This window comes from Pristiophorus japonicus, chromosome 27 (assembly GCF_044704955.1).
Source record: "Pristiophorus japonicus isolate sPriJap1 chromosome 27, sPriJap1.hap1, whole genome shotgun sequence".
Taxonomy (NCBI): Eukaryota; Metazoa; Chordata; class Chondrichthyes; family Pristiophoridae; genus Pristiophorus; species Pristiophorus japonicus.
The window spans coordinates 8,256,720-8,271,436 of NC_092003.1; the positions used below are offsets into that span (position 1 = coordinate 8,256,720).

Sequence of the window (14,717 nt, forward strand, 5' to 3'; positions counted from 1 at the left end):
TGCATGGGGCAATCCCGTGCAATCGGTTTTTGAGTCGGTTCACGGGCTCCCAGGCCGCCTGCAGTTTCTGCGGTCTGGAGGAGTCCGTGTTCCACGTGTATGTTCGGTGTGCGAGGGTTGCAGCCCCCTGTTCCAATATTTGAAGGGGCTGCTCCTCAAATTCTGGTTGCACTTCAGTCCCCACGCTCCTGATCTTTGGGCACTCTGTGCGGAGGGGAGCGGGTAGGTCCGAGGGCCTCCTCGTGGGCCTGCTCCTGGGCCTGGCCAAGGGGGCCATCAGCCGGTCCAGGCAGCGGGCGGTCGAGGGGGTCGTTCAGCCCGACTGCCTGCCTCTCTTCCGCGGTTACATCCGAGCCAGGGTGTCCCTGGAGATGGAGCACGCGGTGTGCATCATCACCCCCGGCAACCAAATTTTAATTTGATTGGTTTAATGTTCCAAAGTTTTATTTGTTAATTTGTTGGTTTTAGTGCCCCTTTGATTTTACGTTTTTCAAAAATAGTTGTAGAGCTGTTGAGTTGGGAGGGGCTTAGCCAGTCACGTGATGGTCACAAGACTCAATAAAACCCCGGCCCGTTGGGTTCGGGGGATGAGGTATGCAGTTGTGAGCCTAGTGGATGAACCGGTAATGTGTAGTGCGATTGTTAAACCTTTGTTAAGATCCTACAAATCCCCTGGGAGGACAGACGCACCAACGTTAGCGTCCTCGACCAGGCCAACATCCCCAGCATCGAAGCACTGACCACACTCGACCAGCTCCGCTGGGCAGGGCCACATTGTCCGCATGTCCCCCAGACACGAGACTCCCAAAGCAAGCGCTCTACTCGGAGCTCCTTCACGGCAAACGAGCCCCAAGTGGGCAGAGGAAACGTTACAAGGGACCACCCTCAAAGCCTCCCTGATAAAGTGCAACATCCCCACCGACACCTGGGAGTCCCTGGCCAAAGACCAGTCCGCCCTAAGTGGAGGAAGTGCATCCGGGAGGGCACTGAGCACCTCGAGTCTCGTCGCCGAGAGCGTGCAGAAACCAAGCGCAGGCAGCGGAAGGAGCGTGCGGCAAACCAGTCCCACCCTCCCCTTCCCTCAACCACTGTCTGTCCCACCTGTGACAGGGACTGTGGTTCTCGTATTGGACTGTTCAGCCACCTGAGGACTCGTGTTAAGAGTGGAAGCAAGTCTTCCTCGATTCCGAGGGACTGCCTATGATGATGATGAAGGATGAACCAGTAATGTGTAGTGCGATTGTTAAACCTTTTGCTAATAAACCAACTCATTCTTCATTGCAATGCGTTGCTATTGATTCTTAAGCAAAGAAGCCTTGAAGCAAATACATTACAGAGCGTAAGGGATGTAAAGTCACCAAGCAACACGGGACAAGCTTACGACAACATTCGTAAACTGGGCCACGCTGGACCGAGGAGCGTGTCTGACATCTGGTGGTGGAACAAGGCAGATGGATTCCAGTCCTCTGCCAACCAGAGTGATACGACACACCTCACAACGCGCTTACAACCATGCATGGCTACTTCCGCCACTGTTATGGGTGCTGGTCTCTTGCCCATTCCCCCAATTTCCATCGCTCCACCATTGGTGGCCGTGCCTTCAGCTGCCTGGGCCCCAAGCTCTGGAACTCCCTCCCTCAGTGGGCAGCTCCCTGTCTCTCGTCTCCGAGTCGGCAGGTTCTGGGTTCAAGTCCCACTCCAGGGGCTTCAGCAGCAAAATCTAGGCCGACACTCCCAGTGCAGTACTGAGGGAGCGCCGCACTGTCGGAGGGGCGGTACTGAGGGAGCGCCGCACTGCGCTGTCGGAGGGTCAGTACTGAGGGAGCGCCGTACTGTCGGAGGGGCAGTACTGAGGGAGCGCCGCACTGCGCTGTCGGATGGTCAGTACTGAGGGAGCGCCGTACTGTCGGAGGGGCAGTACTGAGGGAGCGCCGCACTGCGCTGTCAGAGGGTCAGTACTGAGGGAGCGCCGTACTGTCGGAGGGGCAGTACTGAGGGAGCGCCGCACTGTCGGAGGGGCGGTGCTGAGGGAGCGCCGCACTGTCGGAGGGGCAGTACTGAGGGAGCGCCGCACTGTCGGAGGGGCGGTACTGAGGGAGCGCCGCACTGTCGGAGGGGCGGTGCTGAGGGAGTGCCGCACTGTCGGAGGGGCAGTACTGAGGGAGCGCCGCACTGTCGGAGGGGCGGTACTGAGGGAGCGCCGTACTGTCGGAGGGGCGGTGCTGAGGGAGCGCCGTACTGTCAGAGGGGCGGTGCTGAGGGAGCGCCACACTGTCGGAAGGTCAGTACTGAGGGAGCGCTGCACTGTCGGAGGGGCAGTACTGAGGGAGCGCTGCACTGTCGGAAGGTCAGTACTGAGGGAGAGCCGCACTGTCGGAGGGGCAGTACTGAGGGAGCGCTGCACTGTCGGAAGGTCAGTACTGAGGGAGAGCCGCACTGTCGGAGGGGCAGTACTGAGGGAGCGCCGCACTGTCGGAGGTGCAGTACTGAGGGAGTGCCGCACTGTCGGAGGGGCAGTACTGAGGGAGCGCTGCACTGTCGGAAGGTCAGTACTGAGGGAGAGCCGCACTGTCGGAGGGGCAATACTGAGGGAGCACCGTACTGTCGGAGGGGCGGTGCTGAGGGAGAGCCGCACTGTCGGAGGGGCAGTACTGAGGGAGCGCCGCACTGTTGGAGGGGCGGTATTGAGGGAGCGCCGCACTGTCGGAGGGGCAGTACTGAGGGAGCGCCGCACTGTCGGAGAGGCAGTACTGAGGGAGTGCCCCACTGTCGGAGGTGCCGTCTTTCGGATGAGACATTAAACCGAGGCCCCGACTGCCCTCTCAGGTGGATGTAAAAGATCCTGGGGCCGCTATTGGAAGAAGAGCAGGGGGAGTTCTCCCCGGTGTCCTGGCGCCAATATTTATCCCCCAACCAACATCACTAAAACAGACGATCTGGGTCATTATCACATCGCTGTGTGTGGGAGCTTGCTGTGCGCAAGTTGTCTGCCGCGTTTCCCACATTACAACAGCGACCGCACTCAAAAAGTACTTCATTGGCTGTAAAGCGCTTTGGGACGTCCGGTGGTTGTGAAAGGCGCTATAGAAACGCAAGTCTTGTCAACCTCTCGCTCTCTCTCTCTCTCTCTCTCTCTCCTCCTTTAAGACACTCCTTAAAACCGACCTCTTTGACCCAGCTTTTGTCTCATTTGGTGTCAAATTTAGTGAATGTGAGTCCATGAGGCTCCGTGTTGGCGTACTCCGGGGGGGTAATCATTGAGCCCATCAGTGTCGATTCAAGCACTACGTGTGTACAGGCTGCAGAACAATGGGGCACCTCCAGTGAATGTGCAGGCGCCCTTTGACTCACCACGTGGCAGAGTCGGCAGGAGATGACAGATCCGGCGCGGATCACGCTGAATGAGTAAGAGAGGCAACTCAACCTGAGGCTGAATTGGAAGTGTATGGGGGTGACACACCTTCACCACCAAAAGCCCTCCGATAATGTTGAAAGTCAAATTAAACGGCACTCCAGTGTCCGTGGAATTGGACACGGGGGGGTGGGGTGGGGGGGCGAGTCAGTCAACTATGAGCCAGAAGGCTTTTGAGAAACTGTGGGGCAACAAGGCACAAAGGCCCAATCCGCACCAAGCTGCGCACTCACACCAAAGAGCTCATACCAGTCATCGGCAGTGCGGCAGTGAAGGTATCGTACGTTGGAGCTGCGCGTGATTTACCGCTATGGATTGTACCAGGCGATGGCCCAACGCAGAAGCTGGCTGGGAAAGATCCGACGGAACTGGGACGACATCAAAGCTCTGTCTTCGGTGGATGACGCCTCGTGCGCCCGGTGCTAACCAAATTCCCGTCGCTGTTCCAGCCAGGCGTCGGCAACTTCACAGGCGCCAAAGTGCAGGTCCACCTGGTCCCTGATGCACGGCCCATTTGTCACACGGCCCGAGCGGTTCCACGCGCGATGTGAGAGAAAGCCGAGATCGAGCTGGGCAGAATTCAATGCCCTGGGAGGACAGACGCACCAACATCAGCGTCCCCGTCCAGGCCAACATCCCCAGCGTTGGAAGCACTGGCCACACTCGCTCAGCTCCGCTGGGGCAGGGCCACACTGTCCGCATGCTCCCGACACGAGACTCCCGAAGCAAGCGCTCTACGCGGAGCTCCTTCGCGGTAAACGAGCCAAAGGCGGGCAGCGGGAGCGTTGCAAGGACCACCCTCAAAGCCTCCCTGGTAAAGTGCGACACCGCCGCTGACACCTGGGAGACCCTGGTCAAAGACCCGCCCGAGGTGGAGGAAGCGCATCCGGGAGGGCGTCGAGCTCCTCGAGTCTCAGCGCAAAGACCGCGAAGAGGTCAGGCGCTGGCAGCGGAAGGAGCGCGCGGCAAACCAGCCCCACCCACCCCTTCCCTCGACGCTTGTCTGTCCCACCTGTCACAGGGTCTGTGGCTCCCGTGTCGGACTGTTCAGCCACCAGAGAACTCCCTTTGGGAGTGGAAGCAAGTCTTCCTCGATTCCGAGGGACTGCCGATGACGATGATGATGTGAACTTTACCAGTGTGTAAGACTTGCCACCAGGGGGCGCACCTGTGGGAGACCCAAGGGTCACCTGCACACCTGGGTAAGCAGGTATAAAAGGTAGACTACCACGCTGCCTTCTCACTCTGGAGTTACAATAATGAGACCAAGGTCACAACAGTTTGAGCTTAAGATATACAGTCTTGTGGAGTTATTCTGAACATAACAATAATGACCAGATCATCAGTTTTAGTGATGTTGGTTGAGGGATAAATATTGGCCCCAGGACACCGGGGAGAACTCCCCCTGCTCTTCTTCCAATAGTGGCCCCGGGATCTTTTACATCCACCCGAGAGGGCAGACGGGGCCTCGGTTTAACGTCTCATCCAAAAGACGGCTCCTCCGACAGTGCGGCATTCCCTCAGTACTGCCCCTCCGACAGTGCGGCGCTCCCTCAGCACTGTCCCTCCGACAGTGCGGTGCTCCCTCAGTACCACCCTCCGACAGTGCGGCACTCCCTCAGTACTGCCCCTCCAACTGTGTGGTGCTCCCTCAGTACTGCCCCTCCGACAGTGCGGCGCTCCCTCAGCACTGCCCTCCGACAGTGTGGCACTCCCTCAGTACTGCCCCTCCGACAGTGCGGCGCTCCCTCAGTACTGCCCCTCCGACAGTGTGGCACTCCCTCAGTACTGCCCCTCCGACAGTGCGGCACTCCCTCAGTACTGCACCTCCGACAGTGCGGCGCTCCCTCAGTACTGCCCCCCCGACTGTGTGGCCTAGTATAAAAGGCAAGCCACCAGGTGTGATCCTCACTCTGGAGTTAACTAATAAAGGACTAAGGTCCTCGTGGAGTCATTGTTCGAGCATCTAAAGACACAACAATTGGCGACGAGATTACGGACTTTCACACGAAAATGGCTACCCTCGATACGTTGCAGCAGTTCGCCCATGGTGATGATTAGGACTTTGTGGAGAGGCTGGAACATTTATTCACAGCAAATGACCTGGCAGAAGACGGCCTGACCACACTGGCTGATAAGCGCAGAGCTATCCTGCCAACCAGTTGTGGGCCCACCGTCTATGGCCTCGTCAGGGACTTGCTGGCACCAGCGAAGACAACGACCAAGTTGTACAAGGAGCTCGTAACCCTGATCCAGGAGCAACTCAAGCCCAAGGACAGCATCCTCACAGCGGTACCGTACATGATGTGTGAAAAAGTGGAAATTGAGCTGCAACGTGAAGGCATCATCGCGCTGATGGAGTTCAACGTCTGGGCCAGTCCAATTGTCTCGGTACTTAAGGAGGACGGCGCGGTTAGAATTTGCGGTGACTATAAAATAACGATTAACCGTTTTTCGCTGCAGGACCAGTACCCGCTACCCAAGGCAGACGACCTATTTTGCGACCCTGGCTGGAGGGAAGACATTCACCAAGCTGGACCTGACCTCGGCCTACATGACGCAGGAGCTGGAGGAGTCTTCGAAAGGCCTCACCTGCATCAACACGCACAAAGGTCTGTTCATCTACAACCGGTGCCCGTTCGGGATTCGGTCGCCCGCAGCGATCTTCCAACGGAACATGGAGAGCCTGCTAAAGTCAGTTCCTTGCACAGTGGTCTTCTAGGACGACATATTGGCTACAGGTCGGGACACCCCATGGAGCACTTGAAGAGGGCACTGCAGTGGGAGACTCGTAGGTTACCTGTACAGGTGTGCCTGGCCGAGTATAAAAGGCAGGCCACCAAGTCTGAGCCTCAGTCTGGAGTTAACTAACGTCACTACAGTTCAAGTACAACACATTGCCTCGTGGAGTCATTGTTAGAGCATCTAAGGACACAACACCTCTCTCTCTCCCTCCCTCTCTCTCTCCCCATTTCTCTCTCTCTCACCCCTCTCTCTCTTTCCCCAGTCTCTCTCTCTCCCCCCCTCTCTCTCTCTCTCTCCCTTTCTCTCTCCCCCCCTCCCTCTCCCCCCATCCCCTCCTTTCTTTCTTTCCCCAGTCTCTCTCTCCTTCTCCCTCTCTCTCTCACCCCTCTCTCTCTTTCCCCAGTCTCTCTCTCCTTCCCCTCTCTCTCTCTCACCCCTCTCTCTCTTTCCCCAGTCTCTCTCTCTCCCCCTTTCTCTCTCCACCCCTCCCTCTCCCCCCATCCCCTCCTTTCTCTCTTTCCCCAGTCTCTCTCCCCCCCTCTCTCTCACCCCTCTCTATCTTTCCTCAGTCTCTCTCTCCTTCCCCCTCTCTCTCTCACCCCTCTCTCTCTTTCCCCAGTCTCTCTCTCCTTCCCCCTCTCTCTCTCGCACCCCTCTCTCTCTTTCCGCAGTCTCTCTCTCCCCCCTCTCTCTCTCTCTCTCTCCCCCCCTTTGTCTCTTTCCCCAGTCTCTCTCTCCCCAGTCTCTCTTTCCCCAGTCTCTCTCTCCCCAGTCTCTCCCTCTCTCTCTCCCCCCTTTATCTCTCTCTCCCCCCCTTTGTCTCTTTCCCCAGTCTCTCTTTCCCCAGTCTCTCTTTCCCCAGTCTCTCTCTCTCCCCAGTCTCTCTCTCTCCCCAGTCTCTCTCTCTCCCCAGTCTCTCTCTCCTTCCCCCTCCCTCTCTCTCTCACCCCTCTCTCCTATGGACTGGAGGGTAGCTAATGTAACACCAATTTTTAAAAAGGGAGGGAGAGAGAAAGCGGGTAATTATAGACCGGTTAGTCTGACATCAGTAGTGGGGAAAATGTTGGAATCAATTATTAAAGATGTAATAGCAGCGCATTTGGAAAGCAGTGACAGGATCGGTCCAAGTCAGCATGGATTTATGAAAGGGAAATCATGCTTGACAAATCATCTGGAATTTTTTGAGGATGTAACTAGTAGAGTGGACAAGGGAGAACCAGTGGATGTGGTGTATTTGGACTTTCAAAAGGCTTTTGACAAGGTCCCACACAAGAGATTGGTGTGCAAAATCAAAGCACATGGTATTGGGGGTAATGTACTGACGTGGATAGAGAATTGGTTGGCAGACAGGAAGCAGAGAGTCGGGATAAACGGATCCTTTTCAGAGTGGCAGGCAGTGACTAGTGGTGTGCCGCAGGGCTCAGTGCTGGGACCCCAGCTCTTTACAATATACATCAATGATTTGGATGAAGGAATTGAGTGTAATATCTCCAAGTTTGTAGATGACACGAAACTGGGTGGCGGTGTGAGCTGTGAGGAGGATGCTAAGAGGCTGCAGGGTGACTTGGACAGGTTAGGTGAGTGGGCAAATGCATGGCAGATGCAGTATAATGTGGATAAATGTGAGGTTATCCACTTTGGGAGCAAAAACGCGAAGATAGAATATTATCTAAATGGCGGCAGATTATGAAAAGGGGAGGTGCAATGAGACCTGGGTGTCATGGTTCATCAGTCATTGAAAGTTGGCATGCAGGTACAGCAGGCAGTGAAGAAGGCAAATGGTACAGGGGCAGGGAGGTGTTGCTGCAGTTGTACAGGGCCATGGTGAGGCCACACATGGAGTATTGTGTACAGTTTTGGTCTCCTAACCTGAGGAAGGACATTCTTGCTATTGAGGGAGTGCAGCGAAGGTTCACCAGACTGATTCCCGGGATGGCTGGACTGACCTATCAAGAAAGACTGGATCAACTGGGCTTGTATTCATTGGAGTTCAGAAGAATGAGAGGGGATCTCATAGAAACGTTTAAAATTCTGACGGGGTTAGACAGGTAAGATGCAGGAAGAATGTTCCCAATGTTGGGGAAGTCCAGAACCAGGGGACACACAGTCTAAGGATAAGGGGTAAGCCATTTAGGATCGAGATGAGGAGAAACTTCTTCACCCAGAGAGTGGTGAACCTGTGGAATTCTCTACCACAGAAAGTTGTTGAGGCCAATTCACTAAATATATTCAAAAAGGAGTTAGATGAAGTCCTTACTACTAGGGGGATCAAGGGGTATGGCGAGAAAGCAGGAATGGGGTACTGAAGTTGCATGTTCAGCCATGAACTTATTGAATGGCGGTGCAGGATAGAAGGACCTACTCCTGCACCTATTTTCTGTGTTTCTGTGTCTATGTTTCCATGTATGTTGGCCTTCATAGCTAGGGGATTTGAGTATAGGAGCAGGGAGGTCTTACTGCAGTTGTACAGGGCCTTGGTGAGACCACACCTGGAATATTGTGTACAGTTTTGGTCTCCTAATCTGAGGAAGGACATTCTTGCTATTGAGGGAGAGCAGCGAAGGTTCACCAGACTGATTCCCGGGATGGCGGGACTGACCTATCAAGAAAGACTGGATCGACTGGGCCTTTATACATTGGAGTTTAGAAGGATGAGAGGGGTTCTCATAGAAACATACAAGGTTATGACGGGATTGGACAGGTTAGATGCAGGAAGAATGTTCCCAATGTTGGGGAAGTCCAGAACCAGGGGACACAGTCTAAGGATAAGGGGTAAGCCATTTAGGACCGAGATGAGAAGAAACTTCTTCACCCAGAGAGTGGTGAACCTGTGGAATTCTCTACTGCAGAGAGTTGTTGAGGCCAGTTCATTGGATATATTCAAGAGGGAGTTAGATATGGCCCTTACGGCTGAAGGGATCAAGGGGTATGGAGAGAAAGCAGGAAAGGGGTACTGAGGGAATGATCAGCCATGATCATATTGAATGGTGGTGCAGGCTCGAAGGGCCCAATGGCCTACTCCTGCACCTATTTTCAAAGGGAACCGGGAGCAGCCAGGATCCCAAACCAAACAACGCCCAGGCCAGCGAGTCAGCAGTCCCCTGTGCACTGCTGGATGATTGCCCCTCAGTGAGCAGCAGCGACCCAGGATGCAAGGAGAGAACAGGGAGGTCACAGGCGTCTATCACAAGGTGTGCCACCAGAGGGCACTGCAGTGGGAGACTCGTAGGTTACCTGTACAGGTGTGCCTGGCCGAGTATAAAAGGCAGGCCACCAAGTCTGAGCCTCAGTCTGGAGTTAACTAACGTCACTACAGTTCAAGTACAACACATTGCCTCGTGGAGTCATTGTTAGAGCATCTAAGGACACAACACCTCTCTCTCTCCCCATTTCTCTCTCTCTCCCCATTTCTCTCTCCTCACCCCTCTCTCTCTTTCCCCAGTCTCTCTCTCTCCCCCCTCTCTCTCTCTCTCTCTCTCTCCCTTTCTCTCTCCCCCCCTCCCTCTCCCCCCATCCCCTCCTTTCTTTCTTTCCCCAGTCTCTCTCTCCTTCCCCTCTCTCTCTCTCACCGCTCTCTCTCTTTCCCCAGTCTCTCTCTCCTTCCCCTCTCTCTCTCTCACCCCTCTCCCTCTTTCCCCAGTCTCTCTCTCCTTCCCCTCTCTCTCTCTCTCACCCCTCTCTCTCTTTCCCCAGTCTCTCTCTCTCCCCCCTTCCCTCTCCCTCCATCCCCTCCTTTCTCTCTTTCCCCAGTCTCTCTCCCCCCCCCCTCTCTCACCCCTCTCTATCTTTCCTCAGTCTCTCTCTCCTTCCCCCTCTCTCTCTCACCCCTCTCTCTCTTCCCCAGTCTCTCTCCTTCCCCCTCTCTCTCTCGCACCCCTCTCTCTCTTTCCCCAGTCTCTCTCTACCCCCTCTCTCTCTCTCTCTCTCCCCCCCTTTGTCTCTTTCCCCAGTCTCTCTTTCCCCAGTCTCTCTTTCCCCAGTCTCTCTCTTTCCGCAGTCTCTCTCTTTCCCCAGTCTCTCTCTCCTTCCCCCTCTCTCTCTCTCTCTCACCCCTCTCTCCTATGGACTGGAGGGTAGCTAATGTAACACCAATTTTTAAAAAGGGAGGGAGAGAGAAAGCGGGTAATTATAGACCGGTTAGTCTGACATCAGTAGTGGGGAAAATGTTGGAATCAATTATTAAAGATGTAATAGCAGTGCATTTGGAAAGCAGTGACAGGATCGGTCCAAGTCAGCATGGATTTATGAAAGGGAAATCGTGCTTGACAAATCTTCTGGAATTTTTTGAGGATGTAACTAGTAGAGTGGACAAGGGAGAACCAGTGGATGTGGTGTATTTGGACTTTCAAAAGGCTTTTGACAAGGTCCCACACAAGAGATTGGTGTGCAAAATCAAAGCACATGGTATTGGGGGTAATGTACTGACGTGGATAGAGAACTGGTTGGCAGACAGGAAGCAGAGAGTCGGGATAAACGGATCCTTTTCAGAGTGGCAGGCAGTGACTAGTGGGGTACTGCAGGGCTCAGTGCTGGGACCCTATCTATTTACAATATACATCAATGATTTGGATGAAGGAATTGAGTGTAATATCTCCAAGTTTGTAGATGACACGAAACTGGGTGGCGGTGTGAGCTGTGAGGAGGATGCTAAGAGGCTGCAGGGTGACTTGGACAGGTTAGGTGAGTGTGCAAATGCATGGCAGATGCAGTATAATGTGGATAAGTATGAGGTTATCCACTTTGGGAAAAAAACGCGTAGACAGAATATTATCTAAAACGGCAGATTATGAAAAGGGGAGGTGCAATGAGACCTGGGTGTCATGGTTCATCAGTCATTGAAAGTTGGCATGCAGGTACAGCAGGCGGTGAAGAAGGCAAATGGTACAGGGGCAGGGAGGTGTTGCTACAGTTGTACAGGGCCTTGGTGAGGCCACACCTGGAGTATTGTGTACAGTTTTGGTCTCCTAACCTGAGGAAGGACGTTCTTGCTATTGAGGGAGTGCAGCGAAGGTTCACCAGACTGATTCCCGGGATGGCTGGACTGACATATGAGGAGAGACTGGATCGACTGGGCCTTTATACACTGGAGTTTAGAAGGATGAGAGGGGTTCTCATAGAAACATACAAGGTTATGACGGGATTGGACAGGTTAGATGCAGGAAGAATGTTCCCGATGTTGGGGAAGTCCAGAACCAGGGGACACAGTCTAAGGATAAGGGGTAAGCCATTTAGGACCGAGATGAGGAGAAACTTCTTCACTCAGAGAGTTGTTAACCTGTGGAATTCTCTACCACAGAGAGTTGTTGATGCCAGTTCATTGGATATATTCAAGAGGGAGTTAGATGTGGCCCTTACGGCTGAAGGGATCAAGGGGTATGGAGAGAAAGTAGGAATGGGGTACTGAGGGAATGATCAGCCATGATCATATTGAATGGTGGTGCAGGCTCGAAGGGCCGAATGGCCTGCTCCTGCACCTATTTTCAAAGGGAACCGGGAGCAGCCAGGATCGCAAACCAAACAACGCCCAGGCCAGCGAGTCAGCAGTCCCCTGTGCACTGCTGGATGATTGCCCCTCAGTGAGCAGCAGCGACCCAGGATGCAAGGAGAGAACAGGGAGGTCACAGGCGTCTATCACAAGGTGTGCCACCAGAGGGCACTGCAGTGGGAGACTCGTAGGTTACCTGTACAGGTGTGCCTGGCCAAGTATAAAAGGCAGGCCACCAATTCTGAGCCTCAGTCTGGAGTTAACTAACGTCACTACAGTTCAAGTACAACACATTGCCTCGTGGAGTCATTGTTAGAGCATCTAAGGACACAACACCTCTCTCTCTCCCTCCCTCTCTCTCTCCCCATTTCTCTCTCTCTCTCCCCTCTCTTTCCCCAGTCTCTCTCTCTCCCCCCTCTCGCCCCCATCCCTCTCCCCCTCCCCTCTCTCTCTCCCCTCTCTTTCCCCAGTCTCTCTCTCTCCCCCCTCTCGCCCCCTTCCCTCTCCCCCTCCCCTCTCTCTCTCCCCTCTCTTTCCCCAGTCTCTCTCTCTCCCCCCTCTCGCCCCCATCCCTCTCCCCCTCCCCTCTCTCTCTCCCCTCTCTTTCCCCAGTCTCTCTCTCTCCCCCCTCTCGCCCCCTTCCCTCTCCCCCTCCCCTCTCTCTCTCCCCTCCCTTTCCACAGTCTCTCTCTCTCCACCTCGCTCTCTCCCTCTCTCTCTTATCACCCTTCTCCCCCTTCCCTCTCTCTCCCTTCCCCCCCTCTCCCTCCCCCTCTCTCTGCTTCCCCCACCCTCTCTCCCCTTCTCTCTCCTCCCCCCTCTCTCTCTCCCTTCTCCTTCTCTCTGTTTCCCCAGTCTCTCTCTCTCTCTCCCCCCCATGTCACTCTCCCCCTTTCACTCTCTCCACCTCCCCCGTCTCACTCTCCCCCTCTCTCTTCCTCCCTTCTCTCTCTCCCTCCCCCCTCTCTCTTCCCCCCTCGCCCCTCTCTCTCCCCGCCGCCCGTCTCCCTTCCCTCTCTCCCCTTCTCTCTCTCTCTTCCCACTCTCCCTCTCGCCCCCTCTCTCTCTCCCCGTTCCCCCCCCTCTCTCCCCCCTCTCTCTCTCCCCGTTCCCCCCCCTCTCTCCCCACTCTCTCTCCCTGTCCCCCCATCTCTCTCCCCTCTCTCTCCCCCCCTCTCTCTCCGCACCCCACCCCCCCTCTCTTCCCCCACCCCCCCCTCTCTCCCCCCAACCACTCTCTCTCCACCCCCCCAACCCCCTCTTTCCACCCCCCCACCAACCTCTCTCTCCACCCCCCCAACCCCCTCTTTCCACCCCCCCACCAACCTCTCTCTCTACCCCCCACCGCCTCTCTCTCTACCCCCCACCCCCCACTCCCCTCTCTCTCCCCCTCTCTCTCTCCCCCCCACCGCCTCTCTCTCTACCCCCCACTCCCCTCTCGCTCTCCCCCCCACCCCCCACTCCCCTCTCTCTCTCCCCCTCTCTCCTCCCTCCCTCCCTCTCCCCCCTCCCTCCCTCTCTCTCCCCCCTCCCTCCCTCTCTCTCCCCCACTCCCTCCCTCTCTCTCCCCACTCCCTCCCTCTCTCTCCCCCACTCCCTCCCTCTCTCTCCCCCCCTCCCTCCCTCTCCTCCCCCCTCCCTCTCCCCCTCCCTCCCTCTCTCTCACCCCTCCCTCCCTCTCTCTCCCCCCTCCCTCCCTCTCTCTCCGCTCCTCCCTCCCTCTCTCTCGCCTCCTCCCTCCCTCTCTCTCCCCCCCCTCTCCCTCCCTCTCTCTCCCCACTCCCTCCCTCTACCCCCTCTCTCCCTCCCTCCCTCCCTCTCTCTCCCCCCCTCCCTCCCTCTCTCTCCCCCCCTCCCTCCCTCCCTCTCCCCCCCTCCCTCCCTCTCCCTCCCTCTCCCCCCCTCCCTCCCTCTCTCTCCCCCCTCCCCTCCCTCTCTCTCCCCCCCTCCCTCCCTCCCTCACTCTCCCCCCCCTCCTTCCCTCTCTCTCCCCCCCTCCCTCCCTCTCTCCCCTCCCTCCCTCCTCTCACTCCCATCCACCTCTCTATCCACCCACCCCCTCTCTCTCCCCCCACCCCCCTCTCTCTCCCCCCACCCCCTCTCTCTCCACCCCCTCTCTCTCTCCCCCCACCCCCTCTCTCTCCACCCCCCCACCCCCTACCCCCATCTCTTTCCACCCCCCCATCCCCCTCTCTTTCCCCACCCCCCCACCCCCTCTCTCCACCCACCCTCTTTCCACTCCCCCCCACCCCCCCTCTCTCCACCCCCCCACCCCACTCTTTCCACCGCCCACCCCCTCTCTCCACCCCCACACCCCTCTCTCTCCACCCCCCCACCCCCTCTCTCTCCAACCTGCCACCCCCTCTCTCTCCCCTCTCTCTACCACACACCCCCTCTCTCTCTCTCTACCTCCCACTCCCCTCTCTCTCTCCACCCCACACCCCTCTCTCTCTCCCCCCTCCCCCTCTCCCTCTCCTCCCCAAAACCCCCCTCTCTCTCCCCCTCCCTCACTCTCTCTCCCCCTCCCCCTCTCTCCCCCTCCCTCCCTCCCTCTCTCCCCTCCCTCCCTCTCTCTCCTCCCTCTCTCTCTCCCCCCTCCCTCCCTCCCTCTCCTCCCTCCTTCTCTCTCCCCGCTCCCTCACTCTCTCTCCCGCTCCCTCCCTCTCTCTACCCCCTCCCTCCCTCTCTCTCCTCCTCCCTCTCTCTCCCCCCTCCCTCCCTCTCTCCCCCCTCCCTCCCTCTGCCTCCCCTCCCTCCTCCCTCCCTCTCTCCAACCCCTCCCGCCCTCTCTCCCCCTCCCTCCCTCTCTCCCCCCTCCCTCACTCCCTCCCCCCTCCCTCCCACTCTCCCCCCCTCCCTCTCTCTCTCTCCCCCCTCCCACTCCCCCCTCCCTCCCTCTCTCCCCCCTCCCTCTCTCCCCCCTCCCTCTCTCTCTCTCCCCCCCTCCCTCTCCCCCTCTCTCCCTCACCCTCTCTCCCCCCCTCCCTCTCTCTCCCCTCCCTCTCTCTCTCCCCCCTCCTCACCCTCTCTCCCCCCCCCCCCCTCTCTCCCTCACCCTCTCTCCCCCCCTCCCTC

At 56.9% G+C, this 14,717-nt stretch overlaps 1 protein-coding gene across 1 annotated transcript in view; it reads right to left on the reverse strand.

Moving 5' to 3' along the window:
- Positions 1 to 3,834: 3,834 nt before the first annotated feature.
- Positions 3,835 to 14,717, reverse strand: part of LOC139239341 (protein sel-1 homolog 1-like) — a 36,039-nt gene continuing 25,156 nt past the window's right edge. Inside the window, exon 9 of the mRNA XM_070868016.1 lies at positions 3,835 to 3,981. Coding sequence (XP_070724117.1) covers positions 3,835 to 3,981 — 147 coding nt within the window. The remainder of the gene's footprint in view (positions 3,982 to 14,717) is intronic.